This window comes from Drosophila elegans, unplaced genomic scaffold (assembly GCF_018152505.1).
Source record: "Drosophila elegans isolate 14027-0461.03 unplaced genomic scaffold, ASM1815250v1 contig_814, whole genome shotgun sequence".
NCBI lineage: Eukaryota > Metazoa > Arthropoda > Insecta > Diptera > Drosophilidae > Drosophila > Drosophila elegans.
Genome location: NW_024546167.1, coordinates 10993786 through 11013751, shown reverse-complemented (window position 1 = coordinate 11013751; position 19966 = coordinate 10993786). Strand labels below are relative to the sequence as shown.

Below are 19966 nucleotides of genomic sequence, written 5' to 3'. Positions count from 1 at the left end.
AACCCAACAACCAGCAACTGTGGCAGTGGCAACAACATGAACAGCAAAGCACACATCCTGTGTGTCAACTGAATAATTCGTTGCATGCACAAAAGGCATGCACTCACATCCGGTTTCCTGTCATTCTTTTTGCTTTTTGCTTGCCACTGACAGAAAGGGCCAGCATAACTGGGCGTCGGAGCGGGTGTGGGCGTGGCAATGGGATGGGTAGGAGGGAAAGGGAGGGGTAGTGGCCAAGCCTGCAATTTATGTCTATGTATTTGCCGTTGTTGTTGTCTTTATGGCGTGCTCGGTATTTGTTGCAACTTTTGTTTTGAATTCCTGCGGCCTTGTCACACGGCTCCATGAGCTCGCAGTTAAATTTATGTTTCAGCCCGCACAGGCGCAACTCTTAACGAACAATGAGTTGGCTGGGGGTGGTGGGGGTCTGGAAAAAAGTGTTGAATGCTGGGTCGGGTCATAGGTCTCCTGGGATGGCGACGCGTCACCCGCTTTTGTAAAGCAGCGTATAATCCACTGATTGCTCCCAAGGTTCAGCTTTCAACAATGAAGGACGCAGCACATACATACACCGAACGAAAATGGGGGGCATGCACCGAAGTGAAAGATGGGGCAGCGAGGAGTAGAGTGATGACGGAACAGGTTACCTCAGCTATAGCTGTCGGGTCAACGGATATGCTGCACTTCGCTGTTGCAGGCCATACATTTCCAAAAGCGTAAGTCCATCCGCTCTTTTATCTCATTAACACTAGTTCTATATGATCAACACTGTTCATAACACAAAATACAAATTTGGTGCTTGTGCTTTAAATAAAACAATAAAGAGTTTTTAAATTCGTTTTTTGTTATAATAATTATAATTATGTTTTAAATTTCAACATTAACCTAGTAACTGAACAAAACTTTCTGGAAATTTGGAAAAATCTTGTTTAATGATCCTGATTTAAATATTCATTGCGATTGTCATATTTAAATAAACGTACTTATGAAAACTGTTAACAAGTTACAATTTTTTTGTCCCTAAAAACTTTGATATATATTTTTACAACATTTCTGGGACTGTTAAGAAAATAATACAAATTGTATAACATATTACTAAATCATTGAATCTTATTGCTAGGGTATTTCATTTGTGTATGAATTGCATGTCCTTCCCCCCTCGATTTGAACCAACATCCTGCACTTCTTGGTGTCCTTTGTGTGTCCGCTGCAACGTCGCTGAATGACATCGCACCTGGCCTGGCCAAGGCTTGAACTTTCCATAGCCAAAGTCCCCATCTGGAGTCCCTAGCCAGTATTAATTTTGCATATGAATACGAGCACCATGGACCACTGGATGTGTCCTTGCTGTCAGAATGGCCCATTGCCGCTGCTTTCCCAGCATTGCCATTCATGTAGCTACTTTACTACGCACTCGCGTCATGTTTATTACAAGCAATAAATTATAAAAAATATATCTAAGCCCATCACACCCCCGCTTTTGTGACAGCTCAGAAGTGTTACAAGCTCTTTAAGCTGCTGAAATGGTGCCGATTGGGGGCAAAGCTCAGGTTTGCCATCAATTTCATTTGAAGCCTTAGCCTCGGCCAATTAGCTGTCGCACTCGGCTCATTAGCAACACGAGAGTGAAAGCGGTTTGAGAAAATTTGGCAGCTGTTGTACCTGAATCCCAGGAAACAAGTGAAAAAACAAAATGTTTTCTTTTAGCTACCATTTCCATGCCGATGTAGAATAAATAAATAGTTTTTAAGTAGGTTTAATTTATTAATGAATATTGATAGAAAATATTATAAATATATATATAATAATATATATCTATAGATCTGTGAATTAAGAAAGTAAGCCATTAAAATTAATTAATTTTGTAAGTTCTTATAGATTTAATACTATAACTTTATGAAAAAGTGCAATAGAAAAGTATACATTTTATTTAATTAGTCCTAATATAATGGTTATTTAAAGTTTATCATTAACAAATTTATTTCAATTAATGTTAAAAGAACATTTTTAAAACAGTGCCAACTTAAAGTACCTACACGTAATCTACATAGACATGTGTTTCTACGATGTACAGAGTTAAAAGAAAACCGTTTTGAGTTTAAATAACTCTCCGAAAGTATGCAATGGGCTTAGAATTTTATAAACCTAAATATTCGATGTTTTTGCTGCAGATTGCCATTTACTAGTGCCGGCTGCTGGCTTCATTAGTCGGCACCCAAGTATATCAAGTCAGGCTGCAAACGTTGCAAAATTAAAATGATTTATATGTACTTTGTATGCACAACTGCCAAGTATTTTTCTTCCACATACGCATCCACATTCACCTGAAAAAGGGGTAGAGTAAAGCTGCCAACTCGCCAGTTGTTGTTGCACTGCACTGCATTTAAGTAAAATGAATTGCTTGCCATTTATTTTTGTTGCTTATCATATAAATTGCACTCGCTCGCCTGCAAGTCATTATTTGGCACATTTGCGCTCAATGACTGCACATTGTTTCTACGTCTTTCCCCCAACCACAGTGTTAAATAGGAGAGACGAACCGGAAGTTTCCAGATACAACAACTGCTGACCCAGTGGGCCTTGGGTGGCCGAAATAGACCTGGCCGGTTGGTCTTTTGCACTTGACTGCATCTTTAACCTCCTGCAGGAGCAAAATTCGAAGACACCTGAAAATGCCACTTAAGCATTTCCAGCTCCCTTGCACTCTGCACCCAACATTCGCCCCACTCAAATAAATTTCCGGTTTGTTTTTACACATTTTTATTTAGAAGTCTTTCAAGAAAATCGCTTCTTACGAACTGTACATACAATTTTTAATCAATTTTGATCTACACTCAATTTGATTTATACTGAAATGAAATAGTTTGGAAAAATGCTGACTGTGCATATTGATATTTTTAAATTTGATACACCTGCTATTATTTCATGTTTCGCAATTGGTAAATCTTTTGGTTAGCCGGCGAATCGCTATATAAGCCAGAGAAGTCACCCTGCAGCTTCAGTACAACATCTGACTTGCTAAGAATGGATTTCAAGAGCTGTGTAAGTTCGCTCAGACCTATATTAAGCTGATTTGATAGTCGTGGCCCAAGACTGACCCTACTTGTGATTAATAATACAGCTGATTTTCCTATCGCTTCTGTTTGCCGGCGTTGCGGCCCATCAAGAACCAGCCACGCCCACTACGCTAACGCCCTGCACGCCGTGGTGCGCCGGACAGCCTCGTCCGCCGCCTGGTTACCTAAACTGATTCATCCTCTTATTCCGCTTGTTACAAAACTTTTCAAAATTTTGTTACTCGCCCAAAAAATATTAAAAGACAGTTTTAACCATATTTTTCGTTTAAATAATATTATAATTTTAATAACTTTATATAAATAAATTTAATAACTTTGATTTTTTAAACTAATAAATTACTCAAATTTAATGTTTCTGAGTCGATTGTCAAAAAGATAATGCTCGTTCGATTTACGAGTATTCGCAATTGCTGTCCATAAATTCTTCTTGGAAGCAGTTTATTGTCATTTTCCTAGAAATATTATTTCAAAGAGAATTTACTGATGTCACCCCGGAATTTAAAATGTAATTATTGAGCTTATATAAATGAGATTTTTAAACCGACATGTTGTAAAGTCGGAATACGGCTTTTCCCGAAAAGTAACTAATTTATTATCTTAATAATCTTTAATTGCTTCAAGTTAATGACATTTTATTTAATTGCAAATCTACTTTTGTCACTGTTTTTACTTTTGAAAAATGATACCAGCAAAATGAGGCTTAAGACAATTGCTTTTTATTGCTAAATTGTACATCTCAATTTAATTCAACAACTTGCAAGTAATATAATCAGTTAAATCTTCCAGGAAATTCTGCATGTGAAATTTCACTTTTTTTTGAAGGTGTACCATTTGGGCCGCTGTTTCCAAAATTTTGGTAATACACATTATATTCACTGGGGACTTGTTCGTTTCTTCCTGTCGATCCGGCACTTGGGTTGCTTTCGCTTGAGAAACACTCTTGCTTCCCGTTGATAAAAGTGCATCGTTGATAGATGCAAGTTTGTATTCCGTTGTGCGTTCTGCAATGTCTCCGAGATGAATGACCACGATTTCCTGTGTTTCCGTATTCGTAATTGGTTGAGCCATGGCTTTCATAAATGGCACCTCCGATCCCTGAGTTTGGGATATATCCATTATTTGCTGCAGGGAATCCAGCTGCTGGAACTTCTGTTATACTACATTCTTTTTTGCCGTCGAATGAATGTGTGCAACTTTCCTTGCTGCATTTGTATCTTCCTGTATTCCAATCACACGAGGTACGGGAAGATTTTGCTTGGCCCATCCATTGCCATTGGTAATGCCATTGGGCCACACCAAAATCAATAATCAACAAGGTGATTAAAACAATCTGCTTAAGAAGAAGTTTTTAACACTTTATTTGTACAACTTACATCTTTTGTTGTGTACTCACCAGTAATTTCATTATGTTAATAATATGAAATTGCTTTCGCAAATTGCTTTATATAAGAATGCATTGGTGCGATTTCGCAGCTTACTGCAAATACCCTTACAAAAGATATTATAATGGCCATAAACAAAAATTTGTTAACTTACAATTTGATGAAATAATAATAATATTAACAATATTTAGTTTATATATTGTCTTCATATGAATATCTTAATTGACTTCTTGTTCAAATCTTAATACTTTCCTAAAGAGGGTATAAATTTTCTTATCGGCTGATGTACTTGGAAATGACTTATTACTTTATTAATTTTGTGATAAGGGGCTTCTCAGTTCCACTTTGATAACTTTGAAATGTAAAGTTTTTATTCAATCATTCCTTAAAATATATATTGCTCGATGAGCTTAAGACTTTTTTTAAACCTCATTTGAAAATAAATACAAACATAATTATAAGTACACTGGCTAAAAAACGTAGTAAATTCAAATATATTGTACTCAATCTAAATATTTTCCCATTTAATTTTCATCCATTGCGGTTTTTAATTATTTTAAAATAAAAAAACTTACATTGATTACGTGATTGAATATTTACTTTAAATAATAAATAAAAAATTTTTAATTAAATATATAGATATTTATTTTTACTACTCCCTTTTGTAATCAGTGTACATTAAATTTATATATCTGTCAATGGTATTGTATAATTTAAGTTCTCTACTCAATACAAAGACAAAATCAGCATTAGCTTTCTGCACCAGCTGTAAAAGCGTTCATAATATCAAAAAAGATTTCTTATATATGTATAAGCGAAAATATAATATTATGGATACATTTTATCTAGCTTGGATCCAATTAAAAGTCAGCAAGATTAATTGATCTTCTATATTCTACGAGATTTTATGAAAACATTTGTTCTCTTATAATTTCAACGGTTCACGATTGATTAAAGCATGACCACTTCAACTCCTCAAGTCAATGATTTCGTATTTACTTTCGCCGGGCGTTCGGCCACCAGAGAGCCCATTACTGGATTGGCTGCTATCTAAGGCAACATGTCCTGCAGTTTCCAAGAGTCCGTCCTGTCCAGGAAGATGTGCCATATTTATACAGCCGGGAATCATATGGGCACCTTTACTGCCGGGAATTGGTAGTACGCCTCCGAGTCCGGGAATCAGTATGGTGCCTCCGGGGACAGAAATCAGCTCGGCACATTCCCTTTTGGAAGCGGAAATTGGTACGATGTTCTCGGAGCTAAGAACCTTCTCGGAGAAGGTAATTGGCAAGACTGTACCAGTGTCAGAAAGAGTCAATATTTTTTTGCTGACAGAAAGTTGTTGATTTTCTTCTGGGGTGGGATTGGGTAAAACCTTTCCTGAGTAAACAATGGGTAGAGCTTTTCCGATTGAGGAAATGGGCAGTTGTTGGCCTTTTACGGGGATGGAAGTTGGTAGAGAATAAGCCGCTGCTCGAGAGAAAAATCCACTTGCCGCTCCACCTCTGTGTCTGATCAATTGGCCTTTGATCCCAGCAGCGAACGTTAAAATAATAACTATAAAGATCTGCATTTCGGAATACCAATTAAATTTTACTTGTATATCTGTACAATCTTAGAGAGTGCAGAGTACTCACCGGCAATCTCATTCTAAAGCTTTGACTTGAAAAACAAGGCATTCATACGAAGAAATTTGATAAGAGCTGTCTGAAAATTACGAGTCATAAAAATATATTAAGGTTAATGACAATAAAAAAAAACAAAGTCTAAATATAAATATTATTTTCTATAGCATATTAATTGGCGAAATCTTTTCCAAGTGCTTATTTTATTTGCACTAGTACTCTTTTAGGCTCAGAAAATATTTTTTACATACTGTCATTTTTTTTACAACATTTAAAAACCTATTTAACGGCATAGCTTATTTTTTACACCTTCATGCTTAATAAATGTTTTAATTAGGAAACGCTACCGAGCTTGCAGATTTTCCTGTCTAATGATTAAAAAAAAACTCATATAGTTGGGATAAGCAATAAACCAAAGAACATTGGGGAGCAAAAAAAAATCTTTTTCTGCGGCACTCGTGGCATTTGATATTTGATATTTGACAACAGCAACAAAGTGGTGGATTCGGATGGATTACACAACAATTTTGATGTCTTTGCATTGAATTATAAACACAACCAAACACCGGGTTCAAAAAATGTGAGAATAAAACAAAGACAAAATTGTGAGGATGCAGCTAGTCAATAGCCTCCTCCGTGTCGGCCTTTTCCTGCTCCGTTTGAGGCTCCCTCCCGTCGCCCAAATCGGTCTGATCCCTGCTGGCGTCCTGGGACTTGCCCTCCCCCTGCGAACCGCCCTGCTGGGTGGCCTGCCAGGCTCTGGTCCAGGGCAAGGACATCAGCGACATGACCTTGGACAGGCCGTGCTGATCCCTATCCCGCCCACTTCCGGTGATCGCATCCTTCTCCGGCAGCTGAAGCTCCTCGCAGCACAGCATGGAAGCCAGCAAGTGATCCACGAAAAGGCCGTGCCTCCGCCTCAGACTTCCGGTTGCTTCCGTTTCCTGGCACCTCAGCTCCTGCTGGGCGATCCACTGCAGCAGCAGATGCCGCTCAGATTGCCGTTTTGGTGGTGCCACAATGGCCGGGCTGCGAACTTGGCGAACCTCCTGCTTGTTGGTCTCTCCAGTGAGGTCGATGGTGGGCATCTGGAGATCGGAGTGACCCGGAACTCGGCCCAGCTGCAGGATCATATCGAAGCCCCTTGTCTGGGGCTGTGGATACCCCTGCTGCTGTTGCAACTGACGGCGCCGGCGGATGCGACTCCGGACCAAAATGCGGCGCAGAGGCGGTGTGTCCGGCTCCAGGAGATTGGCGTGCTCGATGTGGTTGAGCAGGAGGTGGCGCGCCAGGTTGCGAATGGCCACCAGGTGGATGGCGGGAAGGCCGGCGCACATGGGACAGACCACATAGGTATCGGCGAGTCGGTGCTGTCCACAAACATGCTCTATGAGCCGCTTGGCCGAGTGCCCCAATTGGTTGCAGTACGGACAGCTATAGCAATTGGACAGGTGCACCAGATCCGGCACATCGCCGCCCAGCAGCGGTCGACCGTCCTGCGACTCAAGGATCAGCTGCATGGGATGGTCGCAGCGGTGTTGCTGCGTCTCGATCCGCTGGTCGTAGCAGTCGCCGCAAAGGTCATAGTTCACGCAGCGCATGCAGCGGAAGCGGCGACCCCGGAAGTCCTGCCTCTGACAGCCATCGCAGCAAATGTGGCGTCCAGCCATCGCTCCGGTTATCCTCGATCCTCCGAGCGCATGCACTGAAATACTGGTCGAAAAGCTGATCAATTAGGTTTTGAATTTCTACAATTCGAATCGAAATAATGACACATATCGACGGCAGGCAAAGGCAATGCCTCAGAAAAGTGATTCTACTTTCGACTTGCCATTTCTCTTTAGAGTATTTATTATGTCGTATTTAAATATAAATTTATTTTTTTTGTTGGCTGAGTATTTATATTGACTAAACTTTAAACACGATTTTTCCAAAAGCAAAGAAATAATAAGGTAATAATTATATTTTATATTACATATTGTTTTGTGATATTAATTTGTCTGCCACTGTAAGATGAAATCAAATTTAATCCCCATGGAACACATTTCCAAAAATCCCGCTTATACTTATTTAATTGGATACCCAGTCAGTAATGGGTTAAACACTATGGTTCTAACTGTAGCTGTTGTTCCTTTCGTGGCTATGTCTCTCTCTCTCTCTCTCTCTTTCTCTCTCTCTCTCTTTTACTCGCACTCTTTGTCTCGCTCTGTTCTTTTCAAATTTCCAAGCCTGGTGCTGGTGAAGCCGGCTTCATGCACCTCCGTCCTTGTACCTCCCTCTTTTTGGGGGCCTTCAGAGTACACTCTAAAAATTAAGAATTCAATAATATTCTATTTGTAATGGAATTACAATTGGGAAAATAACAAATGTATTTTTATGTTTTCATACAAATAACATTTTTGAAGTAAGAGTTTCTTATCTATAAAAGTTTTATTAGTTTTAAATAAAAATAAATATGGCTGAGGAAGTTTTAAATTTAGGTATTTAAATATATAAAAGATTCTTAAATAATGTTAATTTTTAACTGTGCCTTGTTAAACTGTCTACTTCAAAAATATTATTTTGGCTGGTTGATAACCTTAGCCTACCTGTGCTGCAAAGATTATTTTCCAAAGTATTTCTATTTTTGAGAATAGTAGTTTCCATAGAGTTTATGGGATAACTTTGTTATTTAATACAAAATGATCGGTTAAGTGAAACATGGTTTTTTTGAGTGTATGACCACAGCTCCTGTTTCTGCGCTGGTGCTGGTAATTATTTTATAGAGTGTGGCGAACGGGACGCAATCTCTTCGCTGGTGTTTGTGTGGGTGTATGGGTGTGTGCGTGGGCAACTTATGTTTACCAAGTGCGAAAGTGGAAACGTGCTGCAAACATGAAGTCCTGCCGCCACCCCCTCTTTTTCCGCCCACTCTCCCAGTGTTTTACGCTTTATAATAGGATTTGAATACAATGGCATTGTAATGAAATGTGCAGCAAACGATGGTCTGCAGACGGTCTGTAGCAAGTCGAGTTCTGCGGTTGCCTTCGGACTCCCAACGCCAAGTTCTGCGATTGCGATTGCGATTGCGATCCCGTCGGCTCTCCACCAACTTCCCTGCGGCCATGGCCATCCGTTGCCAAGAACAAGCCAAACAGCTGTTCCGCCTTTGTCTGTCTGCGCGTGTAATTCGAGTTGGTAATTAAAAGTAAAGCAAAAGGCAAACTGCAGCAACTGCCGCACATCAAGTTACCGCTCTGCATGTATGTCCGTACGCTTTCTAATGACAAAGCAGTCGTCTAAGTGCACCACATTGCTTTTAATGCGAAAATGCTGCTTTTAAAGGTGTTCTTTTTAGGTCGGGTACTTGTTATGGAGTGTTCAACTAAAGGAACCTCATTTAATCTTATCAAATTTAAAAAAAATTGTATAGTTCCGTATGATGATTCGTTTTACATACTTTCACAAATAGCTTATAAAATATTTTATTTGTATTTTAATTTTATTTATTTAATTAAACATACACTCAACCAACCTTAGAATTTGTAAAAGTAAATTTTGTATCTTAATTAACTAAAATACCAATGGCTTCTTTCTTACAAAATTTTTAAACTTTCTAACAGCCGCAAAACGTTTGAAAGCTTAATTAGATCGGCCGAAATATTTGGCAATTTAAAAACGAGAGAAAACCCATCAATCAACGCCTGTCGACCTTTGTTGATTAGTTTATCAATTAAATGTAATTGAAATTTTATTTTCATTAGCCTTTCAAAGGGTGTCGTTGGACCCGCCTCAATTGGGCTAATTAATGGCAAGCCTGTCGGAGAAATCTCACAGCCATAAGCGATTTGGAAAATCAGGCCTTGATGAAACTGAGAAGGCGTTGCCCATTCAAATTGGTAGGTGCGGATATGGCGACTGGATTCTTCTAATTGCGCTACGCTTTTTTTCCTTTTGTCAGAAGCTGTCAATGAAAATTCTTTCTTTGGCCTCTTTTATTTATGTTAATTCGTTTGCCCTTAATTTTTTTTTTTTTTTTGCCACCGTGACGATATGCTCAATTGCTTTTGTAATCAATCAAAGTCAAAAGCGCAAAATGTAACTTACACACACGTATTGGTGGGCGGTAAAGGAGCATATCCTGATGGGTTGGGGGGCGGTGACGGGCTGGAAAGTGCAGCCAGGATGCCCGGGGCGGAAACTGGATTGTCATGTGTGCTCGCGAGTCTCTCGATGCTAGATGCTCGATACTCGACACTCGAAGCTCGATGCTCGATGCTCTTTGCTCGTATTTTGTGTTGGTGTTTGACGTGACACTTGAGCGACACTTGAAGCCCGATAATTGATATTGTGCAGACTGAGGACGGGCTTACCCGATATGTGGGGCGGCGGATGTAGTGGGCGTGGCCAAGTGCCGGTGTGCGCCAGTCACGGATTCTTGTAATTGTCGCTGACACATTTTCGTGGTTTAGTTCCGGATGGCAGTCACTGATAAATCTCAGGGGAATGGCCGTCAATCACTGGTTAAGTCCACACGGAATGTGGGCTCTAAATATAAAATCTATATATAATTTCCAGAATAAAATGTTACTATTCTTGGGATCAGGAAATCATGTAACCAAACAAAAATAAATAAAAGAATTTTCGATATATAATAATCACAAAAAAATATTGGGGTAGCCATAATAAACAAAATGAATTTTTAAGTAATTTATAAAAGTGTCTTAAAGTATGAAACAAATAATAAGTGCATAAATTAAAATGAAACGATGTTATATTTTTCACAGCATAATTTAATTTACTTTTCTGAGTGACCGCAAAATAATTTTGCAGCCAATAAGCAACTTTCGTGTTTGTATATAAACGGTTCTGCTAGACTCCATTTATAATACTCCCAACGCATTAATCCGGAATTAAAGAATTTTCACCTTTGCTTTTGACCCAAGTTTATTGAAATTTGGTGTATTTTCAGCATAGATTCTTGAATCTGGTCAATGTGCCACCTGTCGCCCACTTAGTGTTAACTTCAGGAACAGTGGGGACCTCCTGCTTTTGCCCAGAAAGCCACCAGATAATTGTTAACCATTAAGTCGCACCGCAAATCAAGTGCAGCAATTGCAACTGGACTGCAATTCATTTGCGGCATGGATCATTAAAGGGCGCAGGGGTCGAGAACTTTGGACCGGAGACAAACCGCACGCAAAGTTGCCAACGTGGCCGAAACAGACGTCACCGCCGGAACCAGAAACAGTCTGGGCCCAAACAAACCGAGCTGAAGCTGAAGCTAAAGCCAAGCCACCAAACCCATCCATCCCCTCGGGCCAACCGAAAAGCGTCAGCTGAAAGTTTGTGAGCATAAAGAGTTTTCAGCCCCAAGTGATGGATGGATGTGGATGGAGTGGGTGGGTTTGCCATGGCATAATGGGTATAAAAAGGATTGCAGACTGGTTTCACGCCACTTTCAGATCCATTAAGCATTCAATGCCAATCCAACGATGATGATAGCGAGCAGTAGAGCGCTTGAACTTTGGACTGGGGACTATAATGACATGCGTCGCAACTATTTCGCATTGGGAATATTTAATGTACGAAATTTGGAAAACATTATCTGTCATTAATGTCAAAAATTATAGCACATCCAGTGAAATCCTTTTAATGTCCCTTCATCTTGCCGAACCCAAACCCTTCGCGGCGACAAGTGATAAGTCGATTCAGTTAATAATGTCACAACGTCAAATGAGCAGACAACAGGGGATGACATCTATTAGACTACTGCTAGACACTTTTCAGCCTGCCTGTCTGCCAGGGACCGGTCACATTAATATTAATTTATCAGTGCAGAATACGTTAAAATACATTATTTATGAAATTTTATCATTTTCGGCCATTAAGCTGCGCTCACGGTGTCTATGACATTTTAATTAAAGCCAAACCGAGAGCCAAGAAGAGCACAAAAAAAAGGAGGATAAACGCCCCAGTCGAATGCCTCTTGAAATTATTATCATCACACCCACACAAAGGCAAACATGGGTAAAAAAGAGCAAGTAAAGAAAGCAAAAGTTTGGCGACAATCCCGACGCACTTTTATGGCACGGCTTTTGGCTGCGAGTGAAAATGAAGATACGAGAAAGTCCCGACCCAACCCCAAAACTTGGTATCAGTCTCATAAGTGGGAGCGACTTAGAGATGGTATGGAGAAAACTATAAAAATATTGCAAAATTTATATTAAAGTTAATGCTTAAGACTGCTATTGCTAGATAGTATCACTGAAAAAAGTTTATTAAAGTTTCGTTAAATAAAATGAAATCTGTGGAGAATAAAATCACCGTGACATTAAATCGGTGTTTTTAAGAATAGAACAACGCCTTCTACTCTTCTTTTCCAATGATTTGACTGAGATTTTTTGATGAATTTGCCCTTTTTCACAAGCATAGCTACTCAAACTCAAATTCAATTCATGCATATGATTTTTAAGACCTCTGATTTTTTGAGCTTTTCCATCTCTACCGTGAAAACTTTTGCGTATGTGAGAGTGTACTTTTCTGCTTAAAGTATGATTGCAAGTGTGAAAATATATATGCTAAACGTGCCCGAGTGCCCCTCCTCGTCTTTGCCATTGCCGTTGCCGTTGCTCTTGCCTTTCCCGTTCCCACTCCCGTTGCGCTTCATGCGTTTTTGTTTTATGACGCGGCGACGTGCTCGGAAAATGAAAAGCACTTGACGCGCCAAAGTGCTGAACTTGGCGGTCCTCCACTGGAGCTCCGTCTGTCCGTCCGCCGGTTCATCAGGCCCCAAACCACCCGACTCACAGTTGGTCCACACATGCTAAATCGTAAAATGTTCCATTCTTTCGTTTTTTTACCCCACCCACCCAAGTTTTTTCTTTACTGTTAAAGTTTTTATACTCTATCTGTGGGGTATGCAAGATGCGGTAAGGCAGTAAAAAACCTATGTATTTTATAATGGTTTCAGATATTTCATACAGAAAATTGTATAATTTAATTAAACATTTTCTTATTTTTTAAATTAAACCAAAAATTGAAATTAAAATGTTAGTTTTACTGGCTGGAGATCAATGTTTGTTTTTAGCTGCAATTGAATTGCAACCGAAGTGTTTTTAAAACCTTTAAAGAGACTACAAATAAATCGATATTTTATATTTATAATATTTTCGAGGCCCTCATATAGGTAAGAGTGTATCCTAAGCGTGTTAAAGGACCAAAAATCAGTTTCTACTTCTTTTGGTTGCCTTATTTTTTATGCGACGTGCGCCCGCCTGTAAATGGGTTTCTCCTTGGCTTCCTTTACTCCTATTCCATTCTCATTTGTTCGAACAATTTAAGAAATTGTCGCCCTGTCCTGTCTCAGCACCCTGGCCATTGCGCATAAGAAACACTATGCATGTGTGAAGTTTATAGTAAATAAAGTATGATTGTCTATTGTCAAAGCCCGTTGTTTTTGTGGTTTATAAAAATTCAACACTCTATTTGCCGCTCGTCGTTCGCTTGCTCCCTCTCAGTTAATTTCATTTGATTTATATGGATTGTGCAAATGGAAATGGAAGTGGGAGTGTAAGTGGGAGTGGAAATCGGGATGGGGATGATGAGCTTGGCTTTGAAGTTGGGGTTAAGCCATGTTCTGTAATCGCTCTTGTTGATGACGCTGATTCTGGATGCTATTGTGGTCAATAAATTACCAGCTGTGCAGAAAAGCCTTTCACGCTTTTGTTCCTTTTCACACATTTGAAGTGCACTTTATGCTTTTTGCATGCGCAATTCGCAATTAATTAAAACAATTATGTAGGCAACGACACAACATCACAACAACAACAACAACAGGAACAGGAAAAAGGCAAACAAGAGGGCAGACCAAAACAAAAAAAAAGACCTTCGACAAGAAACACGAAATTTTTCTGCGGTGAAATGTCATGTCGCCTGTCAACCACACATTTCCAGTTCGAGTACTATGCAATTATAAAAATGAAAGAACAGGTCTGCTTAAATTACCGACCACATCAGACAACGCTTACACCTTGCTTCTTGAGTCAAACTTAATTCCAAAATGGAGAGAATTAAGCAAATATTTAACTATTTTTTGAACTATTTCTGTGAACTATGCAATTGTTCCTGTATCTCATGACCACATCGATATCATTAGTGTTAATCGTGGAAAACGACGGTACGCCATTAATGTCATTATTGGATGGCACTTTCCTGGAGAGCCACAATTATTCGACAGAAAGCCCTGAAGGCAGGCTGAGTTCTTATCCATTGGGAAATGCAAAGGTACGAAGTACCTCAACTATAATACCAAATAGATTGAGTAAAATGTTAAGCCAAAAAAATGACAATAAGGTTAATAGAGAAATCGCCGACAGAGAAGAACGTAAAAGAATTGAGAGTCTATGGGACCCCGTTCTCAATCAAAGCTACGACTTTTCTAGATTTGAGGGTCATGAAAACACTTCTATTAGAATAAGTAAAAAGTTTACCCGAAAAGATCAGGAAAATATACAAAAAATTGAAGACGAAGAAGAACAGAGGATACAAAACCTGTGGAATCCCGCTTTAAATGAAACCTACGTCTCTTCGATCGTAGGAAATGATGATAATGAAAGCGAGAACGACAAAATTAAAATGGTAGATGCAAAAAAAAAAAGCTTTAACTGCGATGATTCCACATCTAATATGTCATTACCTTGCATAACACCAAGTGCTAATACTTTAGAAGAAGGAAATTCTGTGAAAAACGAATCGTTAGCGGAGAGAAGCCGAAGACGAAGATACCCACTGAAAGCAAGAATATACATCATTCCGAAATTAAATTACGGACAAATATATTCAATATTCACGACTATACCCAGCTTGGGCAAGGAAAATTTTGTGCTTAAAATTACAGTGGATACGAAAGATTACTTAATCGACGAAGTGGATACTGCAGTTGATATTGCATTTTCGGGATGGAATAAAACAACAAATTTGCGCGGTTTATTGAAAAAAAACGGCATAGTAATCAAACATCTTCTCTATAATCGTTGCTATTATTACCGCAGTACAGCTAGTTTTTTCAATATTAATCACAGATACGTTATCGCCAAAATAAGTTCAATGGAGGACAGCAAAAAGCAACTTTCAAGAGCGGTGCGTAGAAAAATAAAAGTGCACAGGCCACCGAAAGTGGCTTGTCTACCCGCTTTGAAGTTAGAATTCTGCAAAAATCCCGACGAGCCAGTTGAGATTTCGCCCTGGGGTCATCGGGAATTTTTCGCAACTATTAGCGAGAGCTGTCCCACAGTAGAATATAAATTTATTAGCTGGAATTTCTATGATATTACTGAGAAAAGTAAGCATATAAATTAAAATTTTGTATAATCATTACATTTGATTTATTTCCACAGACCTTATAGCTAGAATACAAGGAACCACAGATCTAGTCGTAAAATTACTGCCTTACAAGGTTGAATTTCTTTACGAACCGGATACAACAAAAGTGTTTCTATTACAAGGGAAAGTCAAATTAAACGATGTCCTTACTGTAGCTCGTGTGAGTTGACAAAGTCATGAGAAATGTATAACCCCACAGTCTTTCATCTTGATTCCAGTGCTATGCGATATACAAAACACCCCAAGTTGAGCCCCAAATCAGAGGCAATGAGCAGCGCAAGGTCGACGTTCGCAAGCCAGTTATTATCGATGGGTCCCTCTCCAAGGACCGAATTAAAAATAAGGAATCTCTTGCCACAAAGCATTTTTTTTGGAGTTGTCGCAGTCGGAACGATCCTGACAACAAATATTGTTATCGAGATATGTCCGAGAGTGAGTACTATTTACTAGTCGTAGTAATTAATGTGCGTAGCATTGTGTTTAGTATAAGTTGTGATTAAGAGAAGTATCGATAAAAATATATTTTTCTGTACGATATCAAATATATCGACATTTTGCTTTTCCCCAAATATTTTTATTGCCTTTAGTTAAAGTCACTAAAGAAAACTATGTTTTCTAATACATCGTCTGCAAAGTACAGTTAGTCTTCACGTCATATTACTTTTTCTGTGTTTTTTTTTTCTCTGACCGCAGTCTTGCATGTTATGGAATTTTAACTGGAATGTATACTTTTATTTAAATGTTAATGTTCAACTATATCTGCATATATTTCTTTACTACGGAATGACACAAAAAATAAAATAAATATATAAGTTAGCAAATATTTCAGGATAATCGAGATAAATTTGTTATTTTTACGCAGACCCCGTCGTGAAACTGCCAGCCAATGCCCTGAAGGCAGGTGGCGAATACAACTTCAGTTTGACCGTCATTTCGAAAATTGACTTTCGGAACCGGAAGACAGTCACTCAAAGGGTGAGGGGCATCTCCGAACAAACAGTCACGCTTCAAATCGAATGCCGGCGAAACTGTGATCTCGGGGTATATGCTCCGTTGGAAAGTGTTCACCTGGTGCCAGTATGCGAAGATTGCCCGTCGAAGATAAGGCGATACGAGTGGTGGGTGTTGGTGGAAGGAGAAATGCCCTATCTGGAATCGCGGTATAAATATCTGATCCTACGCATTGTGGAGCCCATCGTTTCCATCCGGCTGAGGGTGGTGATGGATAAAAGATTGACGGCCGATGCTTTTTACACTCTGCGCCGAAACTACGGTCCTGACAAAGGCACTTGCCACATCTCTCCATCTTTTGGCGTCGAAGCAAAAAGCATTTTTGAGATCGCTTGCCTGGGCTTTGAGTCGCCCTACTCTCCGGTGACCTTTCGCTACAAGGTTAAATTGGGCGTGCTCGCCTCGAATGTGCCGTATACGAGATTTAAACTTACTTTGCCCGCCACCAACAAAATCATGGTTTCGATTTGCGATAACATCGATATGTGTGTGGACCGCGTGCTGAAAGTGAAGGTTCTGGCGACTAGGAACGACTTTGGCACACACTCTACAAGTTTGATTGACACGATATTGGGGGAAGTACCGAATATGCTGCTGCGTGGCCATTGGCATAGGGCCTATGTCAAGGGTCTCGTGGCCACCCGATGGATCCGGACGACCAAAAATGGCCAGCAGGTGTACTCGTATTTCCAGAATGAAAAGGCAAGAACGGGATCCCAGCTGGAGCAGATCACCAACCTGGCCACGCGCATTTTGACCCGCCTGACGCCAGTCGATTACCATGGAGCCACGCTAATGGGGGTAATTTTCAACAAGCTTTGCGAAATCTTTGAGGACATCATTAACGAGAACGAATGGCTGCATCGGGATGCTTACTTCTCGTTGACGGCCATGCATATGTTTTTCATGTCCATACTGGGCAAAAAATCGGAGCAACATTCGGTTGCCATGTGCAAGCCCCATATTTCGGAGTGCTTAAATGTGAAAAAATTCGATCTGGAGAAGCACTTTACGATCGTGTTTGATCCCCTGATTCTCCTACGCATCAATAGCTGGATGGCGAACACCTGGTTCCTGTACAAGTGCGTCTTTTTCCTGGGCGTCCTGGCCACCCATAGACACTATCCTTATGACGACGCCTTGACAGTCCACCAAGGCGGCATTGCCTATCAGGTAGGAATATATTGAAATCTATTTCCTTGTGATATTGAAATTTAAGTTATCGTTAAATGTTTTTATTTCGATAAAATATCGCTCACACATTTGGTTTTCTGAATCTATCTCAAATGTATATTTTTGGATACATTTTTATGATAAATCAAAATTTGCTTAGCGACATTGGTGTGATTTTGATATGCAATTTTATATATCGCCAAACATTTTGCTTATGGACAGCACACAAACATCCTATTCTTTTAAATTCGATATTTCTATTTTCCATACACATTCATTTGGAATTTGATTTGCCGAGAATTCTGTACCACCTCGAAATGTAGTTTTCTCTCCTAATTTTTCTCATTTTAGGTGAATGTAACTGAGGTTACGAATCACGCCAAAGGCTTCACCCTGGCCACAATCGACAAAATCCACGTCATCGAATTCTCGGCAAAGCTTCTCCACGAGCTGAAAAGCAGCCTGAAGCACAGCTCCATTCTGTTCCAGACCATCTCGCAGCAGAACCACCACAATATCTTCTGGTGGTATCCGGATCCACTGCCCACGAAGACCAGTGTACTAATCGTCCACGCCTACAGTCCCGTCAAGTATTTCAGAACCGCAGAGGAGTCCGAGCTGTCGAATCCGCTGGTCTACAAGACGAACATCACCCAGTTTAACGAGGAGCTATCCTTCACCCAAAGGATGGTCAATGGCAGCATTGAAAATGTCACGGAAATTCACATATACAGCATGATGCTGGACAACAAGGCCATGCTGGCGGTGCGAATTGTGGGCTGTTCGGAGCCGATGCACATCAAGATGCAGATGCACAGGTGGCCCACGTTTAGGGATCTCAGACACGGCTGCTGTCATATACACCCCGAGATGAAGGGAAAGCGCATTTGGATGGCCAACTCGTGTGGTCGCAGCCGGGCATTTGTGTCCATTCACAGGCCATCTAAAAAAAAGAGGAAGAAAAATAAGTACTTGAGAAATGCCAGGCATAGGGAGCCATCAATTAGGGCAAAACAAATGAACTACTCGATACTGCTGGAGATATTCGCGTGCAACTTCTGGAAGAACCGAAGTTTGGATCCCGGCTGGAGCGAGGATTATTGCACCACCACCTTCGAGCACAGTTATGGCACGTCCGTTCAGTGCACTTGCCACACTTTGGGCACCCTGTCCTCTCGTATTTTACCCATCTCAGCGGAACTGTTTGTGGAGCACATACCCGTGCCCATACTGTTATTTAATGCACTCGTGCTGATTCTATTTGTTCTCCTATTTCTGTTGCTCATCATCATGATGCTCTTCAACATAGGCTTTGTCACGGCTTATCGGAGGGAGCAGAGCATTTTGCAGTGCCAATCGGCCAAAAAAGTGGAGAAAGTAGATCAATGGATCACCCATGGATCGGAGATACTTCTGGTGATTATAACCGGTGGTCAGGAGTTTGCGGGCACCACGTCGAACATAAAGTTCTACTTCAAGTCGCCGCAACGCCAGCAGATGACGTACCAGATCGCTCAGGATCCGGGACATCCGAAGTTGTTGAGGAACAGCACTAATATGCTGATGGTTCCCAGGGGCACCATCTATATACCCACCCGGCTGGCCTTGGGAATCGAGCGGAATGGTCGCTATCCATCGTGGTACTGTCGCTCCGTCACAGTGGTGGATCTCGATTCCAATTTCCAGCAGCTGTTCCTCGTGAAGAGTTGGATTGAGCGGGGTCACACGCCATTCATGCGGTCCAAATACTTTACGAAGGGCTCCTACCGTAAGACGCCCAAGTACAGTTGGTGCAAGCGTTTGAGGAACCGTGCCGAGCAGCTATTTGTCAGCTGGTTCATTATCAACCCAATCACAGGACCCTGGCAAAGTAGTGTGGGCGGTTTCACCTTGAATCGATTCCAACGCACCTCCGTGTGGATCTGCAAGTTGGCCATAACCGTGACGGTTATCTGTGTGTATTTCGGAAAGAGCACCGTGGAGACCATTCAGGAGGATAAAAGGCTAAACATTCAAGATCACATTAGAATAAGCGCAGTGGCTGCCCTGGCGTTTTACGCTTTTGTCATCGGATTGTTTATACATTTCCTATTTGAAGGGCTTATTTTACGTTGGCTTTTTCCGTAACAAATAAAATAACTAATAATAAAATGTTGGCTTATTTCCAAAAAATACAAAAATAAAATATATTTCTAACTATAAATTGCTATTAAGTTTTTCAGAAAACTTGTCATTTAAGAATTAACTGATAGTATACGATATATCTCGTAACCATTGGTGATAGCTGCCCTAATGCATAATTAACAGGGTCAGAAATATGTTCAATATAGAAAGA

General features: G+C 40.3%; 4 protein-coding genes across 4 annotated transcripts; 1 reads left to right on the top strand and 3 right to left on the bottom strand.

Annotated features, from left to right (window-relative positions):
* Nucleotides 1-3771: 3771 nt before the first annotated feature.
* Nucleotides 3772-4568, bottom strand: LOC121467849. Its single transcript, XM_041710318.1, has 2 exons — nucleotides 4471-4568; nucleotides 3772-4407 (listed from the first exon to the last, which is right to left on the bottom strand). Exons 1-2 carry the CDS (start codon nucleotides 4480-4482, stop codon nucleotides 3847-3849), a joined length of 573 nt encoding a protein of 190 aa, XP_041566252.1. The 5' UTR covers nucleotides 4483-4568; the 3' UTR covers nucleotides 3772-3846.
* Nucleotides 4569-5335: 767 nt separating this feature from the next.
* On the bottom strand, nucleotides 5336-6113 carry LOC121467854. Its single transcript, XM_041710347.1, has 2 exons — nucleotides 6097-6113; nucleotides 5336-6026 (listed from the first exon to the last, which is right to left on the bottom strand). Exons 1-2 carry the CDS (start codon nucleotides 6106-6108, stop codon nucleotides 5427-5429), a joined length of 612 nt encoding a protein of 203 aa, XP_041566281.1. The 5' UTR covers nucleotides 6109-6113; the 3' UTR covers nucleotides 5336-5426.
* A 413-nt stretch (nucleotides 6114-6526) lies between these two features.
* Nucleotides 6527-7887, bottom strand: LOC108138689 (E3 ubiquitin-protein ligase KCMF1). Its single transcript, XM_017261036.2, has one exon. It carries the CDS (start codon nucleotides 7752-7754, stop codon nucleotides 6702-6704), a length of 1053 nt encoding a protein of 350 aa, XP_017116525.1. The 5' UTR covers nucleotides 7755-7887; the 3' UTR covers nucleotides 6527-6701.
* A 5351-nt stretch (nucleotides 7888-13238) lies between these two features.
* LOC108138607 lies at nucleotides 13239-19758 on the top strand. Its single transcript, XM_041710582.1, has 5 exons — nucleotides 13239-15406; nucleotides 15462-15607; nucleotides 15666-15879; nucleotides 16310-17631; nucleotides 17983-19758. Exons 1-5 carry the CDS (start codon nucleotides 14179-14181, stop codon nucleotides 19756-19758), a joined length of 4686 nt encoding a protein of 1561 aa, XP_041566516.1. The 5' UTR covers nucleotides 13239-14178.
* The last annotated feature ends 208 nt before the right edge of the window (nucleotides 19759-19966 follow it).

Excerpts from the sequence above, each read along its gene's own strand:
- LOC108138689 (XM_017261036.2), bottom strand. The coding sequence starts at position 7,754 with ATGGCTGGACGCCACATTTGCTGCGATGGCTGTCAGAGGCAGGACTTC.
- LOC108138607 (XM_041710582.1), top strand. The coding sequence starts at position 14,179 with ATGCAATTGTTCCTGTATCTCATGACCACATCGATATCATTAGTGTTA. Across the intron at positions 15,407-15,461 it reads CTATGATATTACTGAGAAAA|ACCTTATAGCTAGAATACAA; the intron begins GTAAGCATATAA and ends TTATTTCCACAG. Across the intron at positions 15,608-15,665 it reads ATGTCCTTACTGTAGCTCGT|TGCTATGCGATATACAAAAC; the intron begins GTGAGTTGACAA and ends TCTTGATTCCAG.